General features: G+C 45.8%; 1 protein-coding gene across 1 annotated transcript in view; it reads left to right on the top strand.

Moving 5' to 3' along the window:
• Window positions 1-8,946, top strand: part of LOC137327874 (CD81 antigen-like) — an 82,001-nt gene extending 73,055 nt beyond the window's left edge. The window contains exons 4-7 of the mRNA XM_067993758.1: window positions 1,544-1,660; window positions 3,217-3,306; window positions 5,158-5,244; window positions 6,614-8,946. Of these exons, the coding sequence (XP_067849859.1) occupies window positions 1,544-1,660; window positions 3,217-3,306; window positions 5,158-5,244; window positions 6,614-6,676 (357 nt within the window). The 3' untranslated portion in view covers window positions 6,677-8,946. The remainder of the gene's footprint in view (window positions 1-1,543; window positions 1,661-3,216; window positions 3,307-5,157; window positions 5,245-6,613) is intronic.
• Window positions 8,947-16,551: the final 7,605 nt, after the last annotated feature.

The following is a 16,551-nucleotide window of genomic DNA, read 5'->3' as shown; positions in this document are numbered from 1 at the left end:
GTTGTACTGGGAGGAACAGGACTAGTGGACGTTGTACTGGGGGGAACAGGACTAGTGGACGTTGTACAGGGAGGAACAGGACTAGTGGACGTTGTACTGGGGGGAACAGGACTAGTGGACGTTGTACAGGGAGGAACAGGACTAGTGGACGTTGTACAGGGAGGAACAGGACTAGTGGACGTTGTACAGGGAGGAACAGGACTAGTGGACGTTGAACTGGGAGGAACAGGACTAGTGGACGTTGTACTGGGGGGAACAGGACTAGTGGACGTTGTACAGGGAGGAACAGGACTAGTGGACGTTGAACTGGGAGGAACAGGACTAGTGGACGTTGTACTGGGGGGAACAGGACTAGTGGACCTTGTACTGGGAGGAACAGGACTAGTGGACGTTGTACTGGGGGGAACAGGACTAGTGGACGTTGTACTGTGGGGAACAGGACTAGTGGACGTTGTACTGGGGGGAACAGGACTAGTGGACGTTGTACTGGGGGGAACAGGACTAGTGGACGTTGTACTCGGAGGAACAGGACTAGTGGACATTGTACTGGGGGGAACAGGACTAGTGGACATTGTACTGGGGGGAACAGGACTAGTGGACGTTGTACTGGGGGGAACAGGACTAGTGGACGTTGTACTGGGGGGAACAGGACTAGTGGACGTTGTACTCGGAGGAACAGGACTAGTGGACGTTGTACTGGGGGGAACAGGACTAGTGGACCTTGTACAGGGAGGAACAGGACTGGTGGACCTTGTACTGGGGGGAACAGGTCTAGTGGACGTTGAACTGGGGGGAACAGGACTAGTGGACGTTGTACTGGGAGGAACAGGTCTAGTGGACGTTGAACTGGGAGGAACAGGACTAGTGGACATTGTACAGGGAGGAACAGGACTAGTGGACGTTGTACTGGGGGGAACAGGACTAGTGGACGTTGTACTGGGGGGAACAGGACTAGTGGACCTTGTACTGGGAGGAACAGGACTAGTGGACATTGTACAGGGAGGAACAGGTCTAGTGGACCTTGTACTGGGGGGAACAGGACTAGTGGACCTTGTACTGCGGGGAACAGGACTAGTGGACGTTGTACTGGGGGGAACAGGACTAGTGGACCTTGTACTGGGAGGAACAGGTCTAGTGGACCTTGTACTGGGGGGAACAGGACTAGTGGACCTTGTACTGGGGGGAACAGGACTAGTGGACGTTGTACTGGGGGGAACAGGACTAGTGGACCTTGTACTGGGGGGAACAGGACTAGTGGACCTTGTACTGGGGGGAACAGGACTAGTGGACGTTGTACTGTGGGGAACAGGACTAGTGGACCTTGTCCTGGGGGGAACAGGACTGGTGGACGTTGTACTGGGAGGAACAGGACTAGTGGACGTTGTACTGGGTAACGTGGTGCCTTTTAAAAAAAAATGTGTTCCTGAGAGTCTCGCAGATGTGTTCCTGAGGGGTGAGGGGATGAGAGCGGGGTCTCGTGTACGCTCCCCCGACCCCTCGCGTGCACTGTCTCTTGGAGCTAAGCTTTTGATTTTTCTCACAGGTAGCTAAGGAGATGAAAGCGTTCTATGACCAAGCCTCCACTGCTTACATTATGCCGCTGCAAAGCCCGGAGAAGAAGGAGCAGGCTAAAGCCGTGCTGGTCGCATTGCACAATGCGGTGAGACACCGATATATTCTCAATTATGCTGCACAATTTGACTGAGTTCTGGCCGTGAATGAGCATCACTTTGTGACCTGGCTTTGGCCTTGTGGTGTTGCTGTGTAAAATTTGAACTTGCTGTTTGTAATCGCCTTGTCTAGAATTTCCGCAGGGGGAGATCGGGGGAAGCCCCCACCCCCGAAGCAGTCACGTGGTCGCTAAAAATAGCCGTTCATGTCATATCTTTAGAGTTTGTGCCGCACTCCAGCCAAAGTTACGAGAAACCCTGTGAAACGTTCTTGTTTCTTTTTTATTCATGCTCTAGCTAGGAGCCTGTCGCAATTGCCCGTTTCACTTCTCTCTGAGGGGTGGGGGGTATCATGTGGAACTGCCTGTGTTCCTGTTAAATCTTCTGTAAGAATCATTTTGGTCCGGGGGGGGGGGAGGGTGGAAGCTCACTTTACTCGTGTTCAGCGTTGGGGGTGGGAATTTGATGACATCCCTTCTAATAGTGAAAGGAACGTCAGGATGAGAAAATAATGGGGAAATTGAAAGAGGAAGAGGTGGGGCTGCTGACCATGTCCTTGCCTGGTGAATGAGGTATCTCGGTCGCACTAAGGATCTGAACACAGGTTACGCACTCTTCTCCCGACTCCCCTCCCAACCCCCACCCCGGGAGATCGGGAAATTGAGGAAACGGAAGGGGTCAATTTTACATGGCTGCCAGGAGAGGTTTACTTGCCGTCTCGGAGGGCTTGTCCCACGTTGTGGCTCTGGGAGGCAAAGTGAAAGGAGAACGTGCAAGGAAAACACAAGGGAAAAGGGGCATTAATGGAGAGTCAGAGACGAGGAGGTGAATTTTTCCTGTTCCTGCGCCTGGGAGCATTGGCTCACCTGGTGCAGCGAGTACATGAAAATCAGACGGGGGAGAAGTGCGCACCCTGAACAGAACCCGCCCGATATTCAACCCTTATTTTGAAAGGACAGAAAATCGGGCAGGCTCCTCCCCGCCCGGGATTCCTGTACTCGCTGTGAACCCAGGTGATACAAGAACAGGAAGATCTCGGGACTCTGGATACTGAGGAACTGGGAATGGAGGAGAGGGGTTACCTGTCGTAACCTGCAAGCTGCAAATAACCGGCTACTTTAAGCTCCCGGGAATGAGGTTGTGTCTCATTATCGTTGAGATGCTGATAGACGGAGCTCTGAGAAACTTGTGTTGCTGTAGGCCCAGGTGCCTGGGATGATGATCATGATGACAATGATGCTTTATTCATGTGCTTGGCTAGGTATGTCCCTGCTTAAACTGCCAATCGATGCGACATGACTCGTGGGCTTGTGAACAAGTGCAAGAGACACTGGTCTGCCCCTCGGGTGTTGGACTTGGGCCTACTGGTCTGAGCCAGTGCAGTGTTGTCGGTTTAGCTCGACTGTAACACTCTTGCCTCTGAGTTAGAAGGTCGTAGGTTCATTAAAAATTCCATCTTGTCCTCTTGCTGTGTTAGTCACCATATCAAGGATAGGCTCCCCCAAGCTTATTTTAAACTCATTTTGTTTCTCTCCCACTCATTCAGCTGGACTGCTGTGGACCCAACTTTGCATCCAAGTTTTTGTCATCTGAGCTTTGCCCCAAACAGGAGGGGATAGGTGTGTTTCTGACCAAAGTAAGTACCAGTTTATTCTCTTGCTGTCCTCTCCTGTAACTGATCCCTCATGAAACAGCTGGTTGCTCATTTACTGAAACTCAGTCACCCGAGGGACCTCCTACAGTGTAGCACTAGGCTGTACAGATGAGGGAGGACCCCAGACATAATCCTGGCCTATACTGAGTTAGCCGATCTCAGCCGGGGCAGGATTTGTGCTGTTACAATTGGCCTCAGTGACCCTGGGCCGGGGTGGGAGTGGGGGGGAGGTGAAAATCAACCAGAGATCCCATTCCCAATGGCTATCGAGTGGCTTCTGCTGGGAAATACCCTGATGTTGGTGAGGTTAGGATCGGGCTTGCGTGTGATGCCCTCCGCAGACGAATATCCTGCTGACACTTGCTGTTCAGGTTCATAAGTGACTGGGCAAATTGGCCAAGGTACTAGAGGGCTGTCAGCGCCTGTGAAATTGTACCCCAGCAGAAGTCAACGCCTTGAGAAAAAGTGGGGACAAAAGAGGAGCAAAAATGTCTTTTATTAAAATAAAAATTATTTTCCAGACACTTCCATTTTTTAAAAAAAGAATTAATTTTTTGAGGGATGAGAGGTTGGGTGGTGGGGGGGGGTTTGTGAGAGAGGGTTATTATATTTTCTGGATAAAAATTGCCTGAAAATTCAGTGTCACAAACAGACCTGGAAAGAAGGGTTTTTCACACTTAATTTGCTTCATCTCTCTATTGCTTGTTACATGTCTGGTTATAACCTGAAACTCAGAGAGGTGGACATTGCCCTGGACTGGTTGGCAGCCTGAGAGTTGATCTGCCTTGCACAGAGTAAATAACCCGGGGTTTACTGTCAGAATCTGACAATCTGCCTTTACTATCCCTGTAATAGCTCAACAGCCCCACCAGCTGGCTGCTGGTTTTAATGCATCACCTGAAATGATATAACATATGAACCCACTGTACCAGCTCTCTGCACCCTTTTTCCTTTCCCTGTGAAAAATATGTGTTCCCTGGACAGGAAAATTGTCCCCGTGAGTTTATTATTACTGTCTTCCAGTACTACTTCTGTTCCCTCCATTGTGTATCTTAAATATTGAAGATCACTTATAGTCAGTAATTGAAGAATTTACAGTATGCTGTGACCATTTTAAGTTGCCTCTAACATAACATTCTGGGATATACACTGGTCTTTTTCTTTGAGTCATGGGTTCAAATCCAGCCTGGACTGATGTCTTCGGTGTCGAATGTGAAATGTGTTGGGCCAGTCACAGTCCAGTGCCAATGGGGCATGAGCAACAGTGCAAAGCTGCCCCCAATTGGACATTGTCATTAAACTGGCATACTTTGTCAAAGGCCTGATGTAGGAAGTAGAACAATATCACTTTGCTCTTCCTAGATTGGCGTTTAGCCAAGGGAACTTTATCGTGCATCGAACCAAGTGGGAATATGGCAATTTTATAGCCCTTAAAGGTTTGAGGTACAGTAAAGTGTAACGGAGTTGACGTTACTATATTATGTTCACTATACCTGTGAAAAACAGCCAGCAGTACAATTAGATTCTGTTTTTCCAAACTTGGATGGTTGGAGAGAGCATTTTGAGGTGTAGGGTGAAGTGCTGGTGGTTACACGTCTGTCATTGGAGATGGGAACAATTTAAGGTCATGAATTAAGATCAGAACACAATATTAAATGCAGTGGTTGGCTTCCAAGAGTGTGTTGATGCCGGTACATTTAGTGGGCAACTTGACAACTCGAGTGATGGGACATTTGGAGGGTGTTTGTGAAATATAGTAAGTTTTCATTGAGTTGCAGTAACTGATGGCGAGCCTAGCTCAAGGTGCTTTGCTAATGTCATTTGGTTTCTTAGGCGGACTGTGGCACACGGATCAACGAACTGTTCACTGAGAAGCTGTACATCATTGGGATCGCTGCCGTCATCGTTGCAGTCATCATGGTATGAAACTTCCCGTCTCTAACAGCAGGGATCACAGATAATACAGGGATTCCCTTGCACACAGGATACCCTACTGAATGTTTGCTTTGTAAAGGACGGGAAGGAATAAGTCGATTGATACAATGGCCTTTTACCTCTAGACCCTGGGTTTGAATCCAATGGATCAAAGTCTGCCAGCTGTAAAAGCTCCTACATGAAAGAAGTTTGGGCCACTTAATGTGATTTCTAATGTGTGTGGGCTCAGAGCATATAATTGTTCCTAATTCAGCACTAATGGCCAGTGAATTGGCAATCTCGGGTCACATGTCCATTCTCGTTCCCCCCTCCCCCCTCCCTCCGCACTTAAAAATGGGATGGCAGTGGGACCAAGTTAGCCGTTGGAACTGATGCGCCGACTTAACCAGAGTTCCCGTCTGGTCCAATTTTTGGGTGAACTTCAATCCAATGTGGTCAGATTTCCCACCGGAAATGGGCGTGAGCCTCAGGCATATATGCTGATCGGGATCAATGTGACTGTTAAGACCAGGCCACTATTTTCTACCCTTGCCCACCTGAGTACTGATGGTTCCTGCTCCTACCTACCAAACATGGGCAGTACAAGTCTGGAGGTGGCCATTGTCAGTGTAAATTAAAGGGATCCTCAGCTGCAGTCGGGGAGAGCTAGATGCCGGTTTGAATCACGTTTGTATGGCAGCTACTTGTGGGTTTTCATTCTTAAAGGCTTCAAAATCTAATGTAATTTCTGCTGTAGGTTCTGCAAAAGTGCTCTGAAGTGCTGCTTGTTTTTACTCCTGAAGCTTCCACCTTTTCCCTTCAAGGTGCCGCTGCGGGCCCTTCCCATTTGGCTGCCCTGCCCAATTTCCTGCCTCTTGATTTGGTGAGCTGCCTATTGGGGAGTACTTCTCGTGCTGTCAGCTCACCAATCACATGACGAGGACCCCAAACCAAAATGGGTCGGGTCCCCCGCTGACGCCTCTGGGCCCACGGCCTGCCCAAATTACACGCACCACCAAGTTCGCCCCCCCCACCCCTGTATGTTAGCAGAATATTTTACCATGGAAATCATCACCACTGAGCCTGATTCAATCTTGACCCAATGCCTTCAGACTTTCCAGCAGGTTCGCTGGATAGCGATCAGGTGTTTCTCTCCCTTTTCCAGGAGGCCAACCCAAATTCTACCTAGCTGAGATCAGTTAAGTTAGTGCAGATCAGGGATGGATGAACGGTTTTAAAATCCAGTCCAGGTGGTTTCATGGGGAAGTGCGACTATTGTTTTCGAGCTTCTGGTAGCCGAGCCGGACTTGAAACCGAGCTCGGGAACGTTTTCCTATTTACAATTTTTTTTTTCTTCTCTTCACCTCCATTTCAGATCCTCGAGATGATTTTCAGCATGGTGCTGTGCTGCGGGATCCGAAACAACTCTGTGTACTAGAGGGGCCCCTCCCGCTGCCACCTCACAGGAACCTCAGTGAGCGCAGCTGAAAGCAAAGCTTTGTAGTGGAATAGATCCTGTCATAAGATGACCCCCAAACTAATCCTGTTGTCTGTGATGTTGGCACTTGTCACGCTCAGTTCTTTTTAATATATATATATTATGTTTTTTATATATATATATATATATATATAAAAAACCATCTTTCCTGGCATTGACGGTTCTCCCTGGTGTCATGCGGCAGCTCTCGCTGGAGAAATCAGTGTGCAGTTAGCATCTGATACCCACCCATTGGATCTACACCAAGAACATCGCACCCTCGATCAAACAGCACTTCAGTGCTGCAGCAAAGTCACAAATTTGAGTTTGGATGTGAAGACTATTTAAGGAAAGAGAATGGACACCCATTGTGCTGCAGGAGGGGGGAGCCCAATGCTCCTTTTGATCTGAAGCCTTGGGTTGTGTAAACAGATGAATATATATATATGGATAGATATTTTTTTTTAAAAATTGGAATCGAAATAATTTTTAAAATTGACCGTTTATCCGACAACCGCACCAGCTGGAACCGTCTGTGCTCACAGATTGTCTGCACTCAACCTGTGCAAACTTTCCAAAGTGAATGTACTGATTTCAAAGTTTTGATCTTTCTTCCCGTTGTACTGCAGGTACCTTTTAAAAGTATATAATGTATAATATAACCAGTGCATTGAGTAACTCATAACGATGTTGTGGGGTGGGGGGGCTGCTGGTCACAGTTAGTACCCGGCCTATTGCTTGCTTTTTCTTGCGCACCATTTGTTTCTTTATATAACGTAGCTCTGAATGAACTAGAGGAAACGGGGCTGTGCTCCCACCCCCCCACTTCCCGCTCCTGCATTTTAATGTCTTGTATATCGGTGTAAACTAAAAGTAGATCTTCCTTCCTGTTTCATTTCAGGCCACTTTTTCACTTTTTATATCGGGGTTTCAGATACCTTAGGGTCTGTCTGCTTGAAGTCCAGCCTGTGTTTTTTTGGGATACCCTCGGCCTAAAGGTCTCACACAGTTATCAGGTGGTTTGAGAAATTGCTTGTGTGCAAGCTCCAATGCCTGCTTTCAGTTTCACAGTCAGAGTGCTGCTGTTTTTTTTAATATAAGTCTTATGTTTTTATCGTAAAATGCTGTCGATTGTGGCATTCTAACCAAACGAACATCTAAGGAAATTGCTAAAAAAAAACAAATCCGGGCGCTTGTACTTTTATAATCCATTTCCACACTCTGACCGGTTGAACGTTGGTAAGACGACGCCACGTGGACACTGAGCTGTGGCCTCTGCCAGAGTCGACGTCGGTACAGATCGATCTGAACCCCGCCTCTCTCTCTCTCTCTCTCTCTCTCAAGCTTCTCCGTAATGTGCCTAGAACATAAAACACTTCTTCCTGCCAATGAGCTTCCTAAAAGTCGACAGAACAGTGCCTTTGTCTCCGTGTCAAAGCCGATTGCGGTTTCAGTCAGTTGATCGAACGGGCGGGAGGTTGAGTAAACACAGGAGCTGAGATCATTACCGAGTCCATTTGCTGCCCCTGGGGAACCTTTGCCATGGCAGTGCACTTAGCAGCTGCTAGCCATGTTCAAAAGGAAGATGATTGATCGGTTAGCAGGCAACCAACGGCAACAGTCTTGATTTAGTCCTGCTCCAGCCCCCATCCCCAGACGTCCCTTGTAAATTAGGTGGGAATCTGGATCATAAGAGCAGTTACTGCCCCGCCCCCACCCCCTCCCCAAATGTAAAACATGTATGTTTATTTGTTGAAAGGCTTAGGCACATTTGTCCAATGTTAATGATTTTATACCTTCAATCTTAAGTCTGGTTCAGTGTGTACTTCTCAGCAGTGAGGTCACCCCAGTAATGAGTGGTAATTTGACTAGTGTTTAAAAGGGGACAGTTTAAGGGGAACGAGTATTTTCCATGACGGCCCTTCTGATTTTGTTTTTTTTTTAGTCGGCAGTAGAGACATGGTTGGTCGCTCTGGCCTGTTGTCACCCAGAGGAGTTCCGATGAAGTGCCCGTTTACTTCCTTTTGTCAGGCTACCTTTCTAAGGCAGTGATTTTAGAAGGGCTTTGCTGATTTGATCGTGATGTCTGAGATGGGTTGAACCTTTGTACACATTGGGTTATACTGCGTGTAATGTGTCCCGTACGTTTAGCATGTCTGCATCCAGCGGGTTTGTATACAACCTGCCTGTTCTGTGAATACGTAACAATAAAGATCACTTCCTTTAACACAGCTTCGTCTCCAGTATGTTTATACTGTGCCCCATGGACTCGCTCAGAGCGGCGTTTACTTTTCCTGTCAGTTTTGTGCTCAAGGTGAGATGTTGGTGCTGGGGAATGGAACCTTTCCCCATATCAGTATCGAGCAGTCTCGGGTCACGTACAACACGGACACGATACCTTAACATGTCTCAGCCCTGACCTCGAGCACCCCTATTGTACCTGTCACATTTGTCCATTTCCCCATCCTATGGCCTACTGTTTGGGACTGTCAGTTTAGTGCTGATATAGAGGCTGTTTTGTAATGTGGGCCTGTGCCCACTAGGAGATGGATTAAGACTATCCAATTTAATTTTATGTAGAATCTTTCCAACCACCAGAGAGGAGACTTTCATCCCACCAGTCTGGGCAAAGTTTGAGTCTTGGTCCCAGTGATAAAAGGTCTGTACCCAAACTACTGCTTCATCCTTCCCTGGACTAATAACTTGAGCTGGGGGCTAACACGAGCAGCTTTGTGTTTTTCTTTTTCCAGTTTCTCTTCCTCTCCTGATGGCACCTACTCTTCTGGAGCTACAGTTCCACAGACACTGGCAGCTTTCTGATATCTCAAACACTTAGTGTGTAAGCCTGGATGGTTAATGGTGAATTCAATTAGTAAGGTGCATCATCAGGCGCTGAGGTCAACTGTGTCACCCCAACTACGGCCCTTGGTGAGGTCAGCTAACTATGTACTTCCCAGGGATTGAACCAAACAGTTTTCTATTCGAGATGGCAGAGTGCCACCCTCAACAGTACATTGATCCATCAGGGGTGTTTGTAAGTAGATCTGTTCAAGCAGCAGTATCCTGATTAAATGCACTGTGGGTAAGTTCCTACCGGATAATGCTGAGCGCTGGTATAGGAAGACCCTGTTGTTTGAAGAGAAACGGGTTGTTGATTAGATAGCTTAATCATAGAATGGTTACAGCACAGAAGGAGGCCATTCAGCCCATCGAGCCTGTGCCGGCTCTTTGTATGAGCAATCCAGTTAGTCCCATTTGTCCGCTCTTTTCCCCGTAACCCTGCAGATTTTTTCCCTTCCGGTATTTATCCAATTCCTTTTTGAAAACCACAATTGAATCTGCTTCCACCACCCTTTCAGGCAGCATATTCCAGATTATAACTACTCGCTGCGTAAAAAAGTTTTTCCTCATGTCGCCTTTGGTTCTTTGGCCAATCACCTTAAATCGGTGTCCTCTGGTTCTCGACCTTTCTGCCAATGGGAACAGATTCTCTTTATTTACTTTATCTAAACTCTTCATGATTTTGAATACTTCTTTCAAATCTCCTCTTAATCTGCTCTGCTCTAAAGAGAACAATTCCAGCTTCTCCAGTCTATCCATGTAACTAAAGTTCCTCATCCCTGGAATCATTCTAGTAAATCTTTTCTGCACCCTCTCTAAGGCCTTCACATCCTTCCTAAATTGCAGTGCCCAGAATTGGACACAATACTCCAGCTGTGGCCGAACCAGTGTTTTATAAAGGTTCAACATAACTTCCTTGCTTTTGTATTCTATGCCTCTATTTATAAAGCCCAGGATCCCGTATGCTTTTTTAACATAGAAATTAGGAGCAGGAGTAGGTCATTCGGCCCTTAGGGCCTGCTCCGCCATTCAATATGATCATGGCTGACCCTCTATCTCAATACCATATTCCTGCTCTCTCCCCATACCCCTTGATGCCTTCTGTGTCTAGAAATCTATCTATCTCCTTCTTAAATATATTCAGTGACTTGGCCTCCACAGCCTTCTGTGGTAGAGAATTCCACAGGTTCACCACCCTCTGAATGAAGAAATTTCTCCTCATCTCAGTCCTAAATGTCCTATCCCGTATCCTGCTCCCTGCATCCAGTCTGTCTAGCCCTGTCAGAATTTTATACATTTCAATGAGATCCCCTCTCATTCTTCTAAACTCTAGTGAATATAGGCCTAGTCGACCCAATGTCTCCTCATTCGACAGTCCTGCCATCCCAGGAATCAGTCTGGTGAACCTTCGCTGCACTCCCTCTATGGCAAGTATATCCTTTCTTAGGTAAGGAAACCAAAACTGCACACAATACTCCAGGTGTGGTCTCACCAAGGCCCTGTATAACTGCAGTAAGACATCCTTGCTCCTGTACTCAAATCCTCTTGCCTTCCTAACTGCTTGCTGCACCTGCATGTTTGCTTTCAGTGACTGGTGTAAAGGACACCCAGGTCCCTTTGTATATCAACATTCCCCAATCTATCACCATTTAAATAATACTCTGCCTCTCTTTTTCCTTCCGAAGTGGATAACTTCACATTTATCCACATTATACTGCATCTGCCATGTATTTGCCCACTCACTCAACGTGTCTAAATTGCCTTGAAGCCTCTTTGCATCCTCCTCACAACTCACGATCCCACCTAGTTTTGTGTTGTCAGCAAACTTGGAAATATTACATTTGGTTCCCTCATCCAAATCATTGATATATATTGTGAATAGCTGGGGCCCAAGCACTGATCCCTGCGGTACCCCACTAGTCACTGCCTGCCACCCTGAAAAAGACCCATTTATTCCTATTCTCTGTTTCCTGTCTGTTAACCAATTTTCAATCCCGTATGCTTTAATTTTGCACACTAACCTCTTATGTGGGACTTTATCAAAGACCTTCTGAAAATCCAAATAAACCACATTCACTGGTTCTCCCTTACCTATTCTACCAGTTACATCCTCAAAAAAACTCCAGGAGGTTTGTCAAACATGATTTCCCTTTCATAAATTCATGTTGACTTTGTCTAATCCCGTTGATATTTTCTAAGTGTTCTGTTATCACATCCTTTATAATAGACTCTAGCATTTTCCCTGCTACTGATGTTAGACTAACCGGTCTATAGTTCCCTGTTTTCTCTCCTTCCTTTTTTAAATAGTGGGGTTACATTTGCCACCCTCCAATCTGCAGGAACTGTTCCATAATCTATAGAATTTTGGAAGATGACAACCAGTGGATCCACTGTTTCCAAGGCTACCTCTTTTAGTACTCTGGGATACAGATTATCAGGCCCTGGGGATTTATTGGCTTTCAGTCCCATTAATTTCTCCAGCACTATTTTTTTACTGATATTAATTTCCTTTAATTCCTCCTTCTTACTAGTCCCTTGGTTCCCTAGCATTTCTGGGAAGTTATTTGTGTCCTCTTCCATGAAGACAGAACCAAAGTATTTGTTTAATTGCTCTGCCATTTCCTTGTTCCCTATTATAAATTCTCCCGTTTCTGACTGTAAGGGACCTACATTTGTCTTCACTAATCTTTTTCTTTTTACATACTTGTAGAAGCTTTTACAGTCCGCATTTATGTTCCTTGCAAGTTTACTCTCATACTCTATTTTTCCCCTCTTAATCAATCTCTTGGTCCTTTTTTGCGGAATTCTAAACTGCTCCCAATCCTCAGGCTTGCTACTTTTTCTGGCAACTTTATATGACTCCTCTTTGGATCTAATAATATCCTTAATATCTTTTGTTAGCCATGGTTGGGCTGCTTTTCCTTTTGTGTTTTTGCGCCAGAAAGGAATGTATAATTGTTGCAATTCATGCATTTGTTCCTTAAACGTTAGCCATTGCCTATCCACCGTCATGCCTTTTAATGAAGCTCCCCAATCTATCATAGCCAACTCACTCCTCATAGAATCATAGAAGTTACAACATGGAAACAGGCCCTTCGGCCCAACATGTCCATGTCGCCCAGTTTATACCACTAATCTAGTCCCAATTGCCTGCACTTGGCCCATATCCCTCTATACCCATCTTACCCATGTAACTGTCCAAATGCTTTTTAAAAGACAAAATTGTACCCGCCTCTACTACTGCCTCTGGCAGCTCGTTCCAGACACTCACCACCCTTTGAGTGAAAAAATTGCCCCTCTGGACCCTTTTGTATCTCTCCCCTCTCACCTTAAATCTATGCCCCCTCGTTATAGACTCCCCTACATTTGGGAAAATATTTTGACTATCGACCTTATCTATGCCCCTCATTATTTTATAGACTTCTATAAGATCACCCCTTAACCTCCTACTCTCCAGGGAAAAAAGTCCCAGTCTGTCTAACCTCTCCCTGTAAGTCAAACCATCAAGTCCCGGTAGCATCCTAGTAAATCTTTTCTGCACTCTTTCTAGTTTAATAATATCCTTTCTATAATAGGGTGACCAGAACTGTACACAGTACTCCAAGTGTGGCCTCACCAATGCCCTGTACAACTTCAACAAGACATCCCAACTCCTGCATTCAATGTTCTGACCAATGAAACCAAGCATGCCGAATGCCTTCTTCACCACCCTATCCACCTGTGACTCCACTTTCAAGGAGCTATGAATCTGTACTCCCAGATCTCTTTGTTCTATAACTCTCCCCAACGCCCTACCATTAACGGAGTAGGTCCTGGCCCGATTCGATCTACCAAAATGCATCACCTCACATTTATCTAAATTAAACTCCATCTGCCATTCATCGGCCCACTGGCCCAATTGATCAAGATCCCGTTGCAATCCTAGATAACCTTCTTCACTGTCCACAATGCCACCAATCTTGGTGTCATCTGCAAACTTACTAACCATGCCTCCTAAATTCTCATCCAAATCATTAATATAAATAACAAATAACAGCGGACCCAGCACCGATCCCTGAGGCACACCGCTGGACACAGGCATCCAGTTTGAAAAACAACCCTCTACAACCACCCTCTGTCTTCTGTCGTCAAGCCAATTTTGTATCCAATTGGCTACCTCACCTTGGATCCCATGAGATTTAACCTTATGTAACAACCTACCATGCGGTACCTTGTCAAATGCTTTGCTGAAGTCCATGTAGACCACGTCTACTGCACAGCCCTCATCTATCTTCTTGGTTACCCCTTCAAAAAACTCAATCAAATTCGTGAGACATGATTTTCCTCTCACAAAACCATGCTGACTGTTCCTAATTAGTCCCTGCCTCTCCAAATGCCTGTAGATCCTGTCCCTCAGAATACCCTCTAACAACTTACCCACTACAGATGTCAGGCTCACTGGTCTGTAGTTCCCAGGCTTTTCCCTGCCGCCCTTCTTAAACAAAGGCACAACATTTGCTACCCTCCAATCTTCAGGCACCTCACCTGTAGCGGTGGATGATTCAAATATCTCTGCTAGGGGACCCGCAATTTCCTCCCTAACCTCCCATAACGTCCTGGGATACATTTCATCAGGTCCCGGAGATTTATCTACCTTGATGCGCGTTAAGACTTCCAGCACCTCCCTCTCTGTAATATGTACACTCCTCAAGACATCACTATTTATTTCCCCAAGTTCCCTAACATCCATGCCTTTCTCAACCGTAAATACCGATGTGAAATATTCATTCAGGATCTCACCCATTTCTTGTGGTTCCGCACATAGATGACCTTGTTGATCCTTAAGAGGCCCTACTCTCTCCCTAGTTACCCTTTTGCCCTTTATGTATTTGTAGAAGCTCTTTGGATTCACCTTTGCCTGATCTGCCAAAGCAATCTCATATCCCCTTTTTGCCCTCCTGATTTCTCTCTTAACTCTACTCCGGCAATCTCTATACTCTTCAAGGGATCCACTTGATCCCAGCTGCCTATGCATGTCATATGCCTCCTTCTTCTTTTAGACTAGTGCCTCAATCTCCCGAGTCATCCAAGGTTCCCTACTTCTACCAGCCTTGCCCTTCACTTTATAAGGAATGTGCTTACCCTGAACCCTGGTTAACACACTTTTGAAAGCCTCCCACTTACCAGACGTCCCTTTGCCTGCCAACAGACTCTCCCAATCAACTTCTGAAAGTTCCTGTCCAATACCATCAAAATTGGCCTTTCCCCAACTTAGAATTTTAACTTTTGGGCCAGACCTATCATTCTCCATAGCTATCTTAAAACTAATGGAATTATGATCACTGGTCCCAAAGTGATCCCTCACTAACACTTCTGTCACCTGCCCTTCCTTATTTCCCAAGAGGAGGTCAAGTTTTGCCCCCTCTCTAGTCGGGCCATCCACATACTGAATGAGAAATTCCTCCTGAATACACTCAACAAATTTCTCTCCATCCAAGCCCCTAATGCTATGGCTGTCCCAGTCAATGTTGGGAAAGTTAAAGTCCCCTACTATTACCACCCTATTTTTCTTGCAGCTGTCTGTAATCTCCTTACATATTTGCTCCTCAATTTCCCGTTGACTATTTGGGGGTCTGTAGTACAATCCTATCAAAGTGATCTCTCCCTTCTTATTTTTCAGTTCCACCCATATAGACTCAGTGGGCGAACCCTCGGATATATCCCCTCTCACTACTGCCGTGATGTTCTCCCTAATCAAGAACGCATACCTTCATAGTTTCCTTTGTTTAGATTTAGGACCCTAGTTTCGGATTGGACTACTTCACTTTCCATCTTAATGAAGAATTCTATCATGTTATGGTCACTCTTCTCTAAAGGACCCCGCACAACAAGATTATTAATTAACCCCTTCTCATTGCAAAATACCCAATCTAGGATAGCCTGTTCCCTGGTTGGTCCTCAACATACTGGTCTAAAAAACCATCTCGTACACACTCCAGGAATTCATCCTCCACAGTATTATTGCTAATTTGGTTTGGCCAGTCTATATATAGATTAAAGTCACCCATGATTACTGTAGTACCCTTGTTACATGCATCTCTAATTTCCTGTTTGATGCTGTCATTACCACTACTAGTTGGAGGCCTATGGACAACTCCCTCCAGTGTTTACTGCCCCTTGGTGCTTCTTAACTCCACCCAGACTGATTCTACATCTTGATTTTCTGAGCCAATATCCTTTCTCACTATTGCTCTGATTTCATCCTTTACTAACAATGCCACCTCACCTCCTTTTCCTTTTTGCCTGTCCTTCCTAAATATCGAATACCCTTGGATATTCAGCCTTGGTCACCCTGCAGCCATGTCTCTGTAATTGCAATTATATCGTATCCGTTTATATCTATTTGTGTTGTTAATTCATCGACCTTATTACGAATGCTTCGTGCATTCAGGTACAGTGCCTTTAGATTTGTCTGTTTAACATTTTTTTGTACTATGGCCCTATTTGTCTTATTACCATTTTTTCTTACCCGGACCCTATTTGTTAGTGCACTCTTTTGTTTGTACGCTCTGTCCCTTCCTGACACAATCTGGTTATCCTTACCCCACTTTCGTGCACTGCTTCCTTGTCTTTTCTCTTTAGCATTCTAGAATTCTCTCCACTGGGACCCTTCCCCTCCCCTTATTTAGTTTAAAGCCCTATCTACCTCCCTAGTTATTCGATTCGCTAGAACTCTGGTCCCAGCATGGTTCAGGTGTAGTCCGTCCCAATGGAACAGCTCCCTCTTTCCCCAGTACTAGTGCCAGTGCCCCACGAATTAAAACCCACTTTTCCCACATCAATCTTTGAGCCACGCATTCATCTCCTTGATCCTATTTACCCTGTGCCAATTTGCTTGTGGCTCAGGTAATAATCCAGAGATTATCACCTTTGTGGTTCTGCCTTTTAATTTAGTCCCTAGCTGCTCATAATCTCTCACCATAACCTTTTTCTTAGTCCTACCTATGTCGTTGGTA

Source organism: Heptranchias perlo, chromosome 12 (assembly GCF_035084215.1).
Source record: "Heptranchias perlo isolate sHepPer1 chromosome 12, sHepPer1.hap1, whole genome shotgun sequence".
Lineage (NCBI taxonomy): Eukaryota > Metazoa > Chordata > Chondrichthyes > Hexanchiformes > Hexanchidae > Heptranchias > Heptranchias perlo.
Note: the sequence above shows the minus strand (reverse complement) of the source record. Positions and strands in the feature narration are given on the sequence as shown.